The 9,724-nt window shown below is 47.8% G+C and overlaps 1 protein-coding gene across 1 annotated transcript in view; it reads left to right on the forward strand.

Moving 5' to 3' along the window:
- The window catches only part of LOC311225988 (histone deacetylase 4-like), a gene marked incomplete at both ends in the record, with an annotated part of 163,140 nt that extends 153,880 nt beyond the window's left edge, over window positions 1–9,260 (forward strand). Inside the window, 2 exon segments of the mRNA XM_084311370.1 lie at window positions 3,419–3,682; window positions 9,048–9,260. Coding sequence (XP_084167496.1) covers window positions 3,419–3,682; window positions 9,048–9,260 — 477 coding nt within the window.
- Between the last annotated feature and the right edge of the window lie 464 nt (window positions 9,261–9,724).

A 9,724-nucleotide genomic window follows, 5' to 3' on the forward strand; every position in this document is an offset into this window, starting at 1 on the left:
GGAACACAAGTGGACAGAAATAAAAAATCTTCAACCTGAAGACCAGCTGATTCTTAAAACTTGGAACGAGCTTCCTGTGACATACCACACAATGCAGCGTGAGTATTGCCGTATTGACCATGTTTGGCTCTACATATGCATGTGGGCAGTCATTCTCGCATATGAGGAACATTAAGACAGTGGCGGCTCTACCACTAGGGGCGCTAGGGCGCCGACCCACCTGCTGGCCAGCTGGCCAGCTGCTGTTAAATCAGAGAACAAGACAATAAAACTTTTTCGTTTTTGTGTTTTATAGCCCTATAAATAATATAAACATGTTTAAAATTAATAATATTTACTCATTTTACGTATGTTTGTATTTCCAATGCACAATATAACGTTATTATCTAAATTAAAAAAACATAGTTTTCATGGGCAGGAAGTGACGTTTTTTTTTATTTTTTCGTATTTCTCGCCCGGGCAAGAAGCGATAGCGCTCTGCGTGCGCATCACAGTTTGATCGCTGTCTCCGTCACAGCCAATCAGTGCATACGGCGTTGTGCGTTGAAATATGACTATTATGTTGGAATCCGAGCGCGATTTGAAGCGGTCTAGCCAGCAGCGTGTGAACTTCCGTGAATAATTTCCATAGCCGCATTTCGCGGAGACGCTCTCTGATTGGCCGACGCGATGCCAGTTTTTTTCCATTGCCGCATTTCTCGGGTTGGTTAGAGAGAGAATGCAACTCAGTCGACTCGTCACAACAACAGCAACTGTTACTACACTGAGCTTAGGCACTCTTTCAAAGTTGGTTAAGGTTAGAGTTTGTCTTAGAGCATGGCGATAGAACGCCAGGTAGTTTGCAGGCTGTTCGAGGCGGACATGGACAAAGGCACTCAGTACTTGTTGGCTAGTAACAAGCTATATTATGGAGGCAGTACTGTGGAGGGACATGCATGGACAATGGATGGACATCAACACAGGCTGGATGGACAATGCCATGGAGTGGATATACTTTATCAACAAGCCAACAACAAGGTAGATTAGCGATCTTAACTCTAGTTTAATACATGATACGTTGTCTACTGATGCCGCATAATATCAACAGCTGATTCGTTGTAACGTTACAGCTTTCAGCTAACGTTAGCTACTGCTAGCTGTTAGCTCCGTTAGCTTAGCTGGCCACTTAGTGCATGGAACGGAGTAACGTTAACGTTTAAACGTTATGTCGAGGTCATACAATACTACAGTCGACATAAGGTAAACGTTACCCCGTTTCCATGAAGTGTTTAAATAGCAGCAATCTTGTTGAAAATGTAACTACTAAAATGCTCTCTGATGCTGCTGATGCATAATGAATGAATGGTGAGTTGTTTAAAATGACAACATACATGTGTTAATTATTTGATTTGATTGATCCGAGAGACAGAGAGATCGTCTATGTTTGAATGAATGAATGAATGAGAACTTTATTAACAGATTGCAGAATGGGTACAATACAGTACGGCTCAATACACACAATTGTTAAGGGGATGCAGACCAGAGAAAGACGTTTGTCTTGTTTACATCAGGGTCCCAGATTTTCGATTCATATCGATAGTTTAATAGCTAGCCTTGGCTCGTTTAACAATATGCAAAATATGTGTACAGCCCTGTACTCATACTGAAGTTATTCTTGGTATATAATAGGTCTGATTGTGTAACGAATCGATTCCACGTCGCGCTGTGTGTGAGAGAGAGAAGGAGAGAGGGAGAGATCTGCCTGTGTTTGTAGACGGGCGAGTTTTGTTTCTAACTTTTCTATTTATATATTGTGTTTCAAGTTGTGAATTAGAGTCTAGACTATACTTTATTTGACTGGTTGTGTGTTGTTGTAGTAACAGCTGAGCGACTCGTTCATAAGAGCCGATTCATTGCCGTGAGCGTGAGTCAAATCGCTCACGTCTTGCCATGAGTGTTGCGTGGTACTGTACTGTACTGTACAAAATATTTGGTATAGCGCCCCTAGTGGCGAATACCCACCGGCCGCCACTGCATTAAGACCAACCTACGCTCACATTTAACTGATGGAAGCCTCAACGCCTGCATGAAGCTCAACCTCAGCACGTATGAACCAGATTACAAGGCCATCAGCAAAACCATGCAGCACCAGAAGTCGCATTAAAAGTAAGACATATTTAATTTATTATACGTTAAAAATACTATATGGCTCTCAATGAAATATATTTGGCTTTTATGGCTCTCCCAGTCAAAAAGGTTCCTGACCCCTGCCCTAAGTGATCTCGATGAGCAGGTTGGCATCTTGCAGTCCATTTACCATTTACCATTTCTTGTCACAGCTGAACTGCAGAAAAGGCATAATGCACATATTTCAAAATGTCTTAGTGTTGGGACAACCCCTCATTCTGTAAAAACAATGCAAAACACAAGAAAAGACAATGTTCACAATAGGACCATCAGTTTAGACAAAACGTAATGAGACAGGTATCTATTTTTTATTTTTTTTTCTAACAGCTTCCAAGGCGCTGGCACCAGAGGCACCTCTGACAGCACTTTCACGTTCAAACATAATTTAAGATAAGATCAGATAAGATATTCCTTTATTGATCCCCTTGGGGAAATGCAGGCATCATAGCAGCATGGGGGAGGGGGGAGGGGAGGTACAGGTAGTAAAAAGCAGTGTAAACAATATAACAAATCAATATACTTAACATAACATAATTAACTCTGGACATTTAATCTTAACCTGGCCTCAGTAAGGCAATGTGTCCACAGATAACGTTTTGTTTTGTCGTTTTTTGGAATTTAATTGAATGGACAACGCTATGCTGTTGTGTGTTTCTGACAGCTCTGTGCACTCTGAGAGCTGAGGTGGTTTTAGAAGTTGAAAATATTTAAACTTTCAGCAAAAGACCTCTGTGCTTCTGATTGGTTTTCAGTAGTTGTCTATAGCAACAACAGCAGCCATGACCGGTGTTCAGAAGCACTGCCCTCAAGCGCTGCCAGCTGAACGAGATGTTTACTATGGACACGCTGGATAAGCCTCACCCTCTCTCTTCAACATTTTCAGACAATTTCGACTCTGGCCTCTCCTTTTATTTAGAATGTCCTCATTTGGACATTCTCTCCTGGGCTTCTACTGGCCTTTCTCAAACAATGTGTTGGTCGAACCCAATGAAGTAAAACAGAACCTGTCATGTTCAATCGCCAAAATTATTTAGTTACTTCAAGGAGATCTAGTGACTTTTGATTTCAGTTTGATTTGAGTATCACCCTCTATTTTATATAGTTTATTTTTATTCTTATTCCTATTCTTATTTTTGACTTTTGACTAACTAAATGTTCATTTGTGAGTGATCTGGGGTGCTGAATTTGCCTTGGGATTAATAAAGTACTTCTATTCTATTCTATTCTCCTCTCCTCTCCGCCTCCCCTCCAGATGATGTCCAAGCCCAGTGAGCCAGCGCCTCCTACAGGCTCCAGCGTCCAGGGTCCCGTGGTAGGCAGGCAGCACCAGAGCCACCCAGAGGAGACGGAGGAGGAGCTCAGGGAGCACCAGGGCCTCTCCTCGTCTTCCTCCTCATCTTCCACCGCGTCCGTCCAGGAGGGGGGGCCACTGCGAGGGCTGGCGATCAAGCAGGAGGCCCAGGACCCCCAGGAGCTAGAGGAGAGGCAGGCCGAACAGGAGCTCATCTTCAGACAGGTAGGGGGGGTGGAGGTCTTCAGACAGGTAGAGAGAGGGAGGTGGAGGTCTTCAGACAGGTAGGGAGGGGGGGGGTGGAGGTCTTCAGACAGGTAGAGAGAGGGAGGTGGAGGTCTTCAGACAGGTAGGGGGGGTGGAGGTCTTCAGACAGGTAGCGGGGGTGGAGGTCTTCAGACAGGTAGAGAGAGGGAGGTGGAGGTCTTCAGACAGGTAGGGAGAGGGAGGTGGAGGTCTTCAGACAGGTAGGGGGGTGGAGGTCTTCAGACAGGTAGAGAGAGGGAGGTGGAGGTCTTCAGACAGGGAGGGAGAGGGAGGTGGAGGTCTTCAGACAGGTAGGGGGGGTGGAGGTCTTCAGATAGGTAGAGAGAGGGAGGTGGAGGTCTTCAGACAGGGAGGGAGAGGGAGGTGGAGGTCTTCAGACAGGTAGGGGGGGGTGGAGGTCTTCAGACAGGGAGGGAGAGGGAGGTGGAGGTCTTCAGACAGGGAGGGAGAGGGAGGTGGAGGTCTTCAGACAGGTAGGGGGGGTGGAGGTCTTCAGACAGGTAGAGAGAGGGAGGTGGAGGTCTTCAGACAGGTAGGGGGGGTGGAGGTCTTCAGACAGGTAGAGAGAGGGAGGTGGAGGTCTTCAGACAGGTAGAGAGAGGGAGGTGGAGGTCTTCAGACAGGGAGGGAGAGAGAGGTGGAGGTCTTCAGACAGGTAGGGGGGGGTGGAGGTCTTCAGATAGGTAGAGAGAGGGAGGTGGAGGTCTTCAGACAGGGAGGGAGAGGGAGGTGGAGGTCTTCAGACAGGTAGGGGGGGGTGGAGGTCTTCAGATAGGTAGAGAGAGGGAGGTGGAGGTCTTCAGACAGGGAGGGAGAGGGAGGTGGAGGTCTTCAGACAGGTAGGGGGGGTGGAGGTCTTCAGACAGGGAGGGAGAGGGAGGTGGAGGTCTTCAGACAGGGAGAGGGGGGTGGAGGTCTTCAGACAGGTAGAGAGAGGGAGGTGGAGGTCTTCAGACAGGGAGGGAGAGGGAGGTGGAGGTCTTCAGACAGGGAGAGGGGAGTGGAGGTCTTCAGACAGGTAGGGGGGGTGGAGGTCTTCAGACAGGTAGAGAGAATAGAGGTGGAGGTTTTCAGACAGGTAGAGAGAATAGAGGTGGCGGTCTTCAGACAGGTAGAGAGAATAGAGGTGGAGGTCTTCAGACAGGGAGGTGTGAGAGAATAGAGGTGGAGGTCTTCAGACAGGGAGGTGTGAGAGAATAGAGGTGGAGGTCTTCAGACAGGGAGGTGTGAGTGGGTAGAGGTGGAGGTCTTCAGACAGGGAGGTGTGAGAGAATAGAGGTGGAGGTCTTCAGACAGGGAGGTGTGAGAGAATAGAGGTGGAGGTCTTCAGACAGGGAGGTGTGAGAGAATAGAGGTGGAGGTCTTCAGACAGGGAGGTGTGAGAGAATAGAGGTGGAGGTCTTCAGACAGGGAGGTGTGAGAGAATAGAGGTGGAGGTCTTCAGACAGGGAGGTGTGAGAGAATAGAGGTGGAGGTCTTCAGACAGGGAGGTGTGAGAGAATAGAGGTGTAGGTCTTCAGACAGGGAGGTGTGAGTGGGTAGAGGTGGAGGTCTTCAGACAGGGAGGTGTGAGTGGGTAGAGGTGGAGGTCTTCAGACAGGGAGGTGTGAGTGGGTAGAGGTGGAGGTCTTCAGACAGGGAGGTGTGAGAGAATAGAGGTGGAGGTCTTCAGACAGGGAGGTGTGAGTGGGTAGAGGTGGAGGTCTTCAGACAGGGAGGTGTGAGTGGGTAGAGGTGGAGGTCTTCAGACAGGGAGGTGTGAGTGGGTAGAGGTGGAGGTCTTCAGACCTGTAGTGAGAGAACAGAGGTGGAGGCAGAACACTGAAAGAAAGTGAGGAGGGAGGAGGAGGGGGTGGGGAGAGTCAGCACAGACTGGGAGAAGAAGAGGGTACTAGGAGGAAGAGGGAGTGCCTTGAGGAAGGGCTTGGGGCAGCGAGAGAGACCATCTCGTAACCAGAAGGTCATAGGTTCAACCTCCTATAACAAATCCGTCTGTCCTTGAGCAAGACTGTGCATCTCAATGGGCCGCCACAGAAACACATGCACACCAAAAAAAATATATATATATCTCCAAAAGTTAAATCAGTTTATATACTTCCTTTGCTGTCATTTCAACCGTTATTTACAAAGCTGCAGATTAAAACTGACACAGAAGAACAGCTTTTTCTCACCTGTCTCCTCCCGTTCTGTAGTGTGTAAAGACTTTTAAGCCAAGTGAGAGGAAGAGATTGTCCCTTAACAAGGCCAGATGGAGTGGGTGACTGACAGAAACGCTACCCGCTACATTCTGTCTGCCTGTCTGTGCTGCCTGCTGCTCAACACAATTTAGACTATTTTAGCTCCCAGCCACGAGAAAAAAACAGACACCCACACCACTGATGATAGCTCTCTCTCTCTCTCTCTCTCGCTTTCTCCATCGTGTACTCACACACAAGCACGCATTGCCCTCATACTCATCCAGTGTGGTGATGGTAGTGTTTTTTCTGTGAATGGCTAAGGGCAGGCTCCCCGCCTCCTCATCACTACCATGCCATGGGTGCTGTCTCCCTGGGGGTAAACCAACACACACACACACACACACACACACACACACACACACACACACACACACACACACACACACACACACACACACACACACACACACACACACACACACACACACACACACACACACACACACACACACACACACACACACACACACACACACACACACACACACACAACAAAAATGTGATCTCGCTTGCAGACCTATCCACTCACATACGCGCCCACGCATGCATACAAGGCACAAACATAGTTTCTGTGTCACCAGAACACCATGTACTCTCCCATCTAGCCAATCCCTGCTGTCTGCTCAGCCAAATCCAATCAGCCAGTCCTCTCTCTCTGTCACCATGGTGCCCAGACCCCTGGCTACCACGCGGCCTGCCCAGCTGGCCCCCGCTCTGAGACAGACACGCCCTCCTTGAGACAGACACACCCTCCCTGAGACAGACACACCTGCTCTGAGACAGACACACCTGCTCTGAGACAGACACACCCTCCCTGAGACAGACACACCTGCTCTGAGACAGACACACCTGCTCTGAGACAGACACACCCTCCCTGAGACAGACACATTTACATTTAGTCATTTAGCTGACGCTTATATCCAAAGCGACTTACAAGTTCTGTACGACAAGTCATCAGGAAGGGAACAACTCTATCAGCTGAGTAACAATGTTCATAAAGTGTTGAGTGCTACAGTGTAGGTTAGTTTATTAGGACAAGTGCATGACAGTAAGGTTAGTTAGGGTTAGATTGTTTTTATAATTTTTTTTAAATTCAGATAATGGTTGAAGAAGTGCGTCTTTAGTCGACGGCGAAAGATTGGACGGGTTTCGGCTGTCCTAACTGGGGTGGGTAGTTCATTCCACCATTGTGGGGCAAGGACTGAGAATAGGCGACTTCTCTTTGATGACCCTCCCGGAGCTTGGATAGGAGTAGGTCTGAGGCGGCCAGAAGATGCAGAGCGTAGGGGTCTTGAGGGTGTGTAGTTAGAGACCATTGACCGGAGGTAGGCGGGAGCGGTTCCCTTTGCCGCACGGTATGCCAGGTCGAGGGCCTTGAAGCGGATTCGTGCAGCAATGGGGAGCCAGTGCAGGTCCCTAAGAAGTGGGGTGACATGGGCCGACTTCGGTAGGTTTGAGATCAGGCGGGCCTGCTCTGAGACAGACACGCCCTCCCTGAGACAGACACACCCTCCCTGAGACAGACACGCCCTCCCTGAGACAGACACACCTGCTCTGAGACAGACACACCCTCCCTGAGACAGACACACCCTCCCTGAGACAGACACACCCTCCCTGAGACAGACACACCCTCCCTGAGACAGACACACCCTCCCTGAGACAGACACACCCTCCCTGAGACAGACACACCCTCCCTGAGACAGACACACCTGCTCTGAGACAGACACACCCTCCCTGAGACAGACACACCCTCCCTGAGACAGACACACCTGCTCTGAGACAGACACACCCTCCCTGAGACAGACACACCCATGCTACAATGAACTGCCTGTTTTTGGGCTACAATACTTCATCAAGTTTATAACAATCTGGGGGTGATACCAGCATGCCAGTAGAGATATGTGTAGGAAATAAGATATATTTGAAACTTGTAAGTAGCAGATCTTAAAAGAACAACACCCAAATTAAGAATTCAAATGTTATTTCCATGGCCTAGGAAAAGGTCAATCAATATTTGTGAACATGAGCTACTCTCTACCTTAATTAAGCCAACTTGTGATGTCATCTGGCACAACGTCTGGAGCTCCTCCAATGACACTGAATGGAACCATGCAGCGAGAAACAGAGCATGTGCCCAAATACCCAGAACGTTACCCTTGGTGTCGCCTTTACCGCTTCTCACACTGCATCGTCTGTGGAGCAGGTTGCACGTGTGCTGGTGCTGAGAGACAAATCAAGCGATCCACAGTCGTGACAGAAATACATGACATAATGACGGCGCACGCCAGGGGTTTGTTTACTACCTGTCATCTATGGTCTCATGCTGTTCCAAACAGTTATGTCACAAGAGCCGAGTGGTGTCGTCTCAAAGGGCTCACACATGTGGGATCACTATGATGATGTCATTTGAGCCTCAATGCCTTGGTTACCAGTTCAATTCAATTTGCTGCCATAAAACATTTACCACCACAAAGGAGCAGTAGTTAAAGTATTCCATTAGAGATAATGTTTACACGTTGAAGAGGTTGTATCAAATGTTTATCTTGTTCTTCCATTTTCTATCTATTGCACCTATTTCTTTTCTCAATTAACTCACTGTCATATACAATTCACTTGCTCTGCAACTTCATATTAATGTGTTAAAATATATTGCATGGTATCACTGGCTGTGCAAATGATTTGCATGTAATAAGCACCATCTTCTGGCCAGGGAATGATATTGCAGTTAAACATATCCCTCTGTCTGTGTATCTAACTTTTGTGTGTGTGTGTGTGTGTGTGTGTGTGTGTGTGTGTGTGTGTGTGTGTGTGTGTGTGTGTGTGTGTGTGTGTGTGTGTGTGTGTGTGTGTGTGTGTGTGTGTGTGTGTGTGTGTCTGTCTGTCTGTCTGTCTGTCTGTCTGTCTGTCTGTCTGTCTGTCTGTCTGTCTGTCTGTCTGTCTGTCTGTCTGTCTGTCTGTCTGTCTGTCTGTCTGTCTGTCTGTCTGTCTGTCTGTCTGTCTGTCTGTCTGTCTGTCTGTCTGTCTGTGCGTGCGTGCGTGCGCGCGCGTGTGTGTGTGTGTTTTGTGTGTGTGTGTTTGTGTGTCAGCAGCAGGCTCTGTTGTTGGAGCAGCAGCGGATCCACCAGCTGAGGAACTATCAGGCATCCATGGAGGCAGCCGGCCTGTCAATCAGCTTCCCTGTTCACCGCCCCCTGTCCAGGGCCCAATCATCTCCAGCCTCAGCCTCCTTCCCACTGGTGGTGCAGGACCCGCCCACCAAGCCTCGCTTCACTACAGGTTGGCTGGAATGGAAGCCTTAAAAGCGTTTAATTCCTCAACCATATCAGTTTTGATTTATAGTTTCCTGTGAGTGATGTTTATCAGTGTATTTGGTCTGATGTAATTATCCCTTATAGGTGTATACTAAATTAATTCATAAAACATTTGGAAATCAAACAAAATAACTTGTACAATTTTCTCACCACGGAAGTTAAAGTGGCTGAAGTACATGAAACAGAAACATTAGCTCTGTTCAGCCTGGCTGGGGCTAGTCATGGTCTATGGCAGGGGTGGGCAACTTTGTATATGGTGAGGGCCACACAATTTCCACAATCAATCTGGTGGGCCGCATTGTTTATCGGCAGTCCCGCCAGTAGTACCCCATCACTCAAATAGCCCATAATAGTCACAGATGTGATAAATAAGGTATATAAACAATTATAATTTGTTGTAACTTTATTTTTATTCCATTTCAAATGCATTTAGTAATGCAATTTTAACTTTA

Source organism: Notolepis coatsorum (assembly GCF_963971535.1).
Source record: "Notolepis coatsorum genome assembly, chromosome: 3".
Lineage (NCBI taxonomy): Eukaryota > Metazoa > Chordata > Actinopteri > Aulopiformes > Paralepididae > Notolepis > Notolepis coatsorum.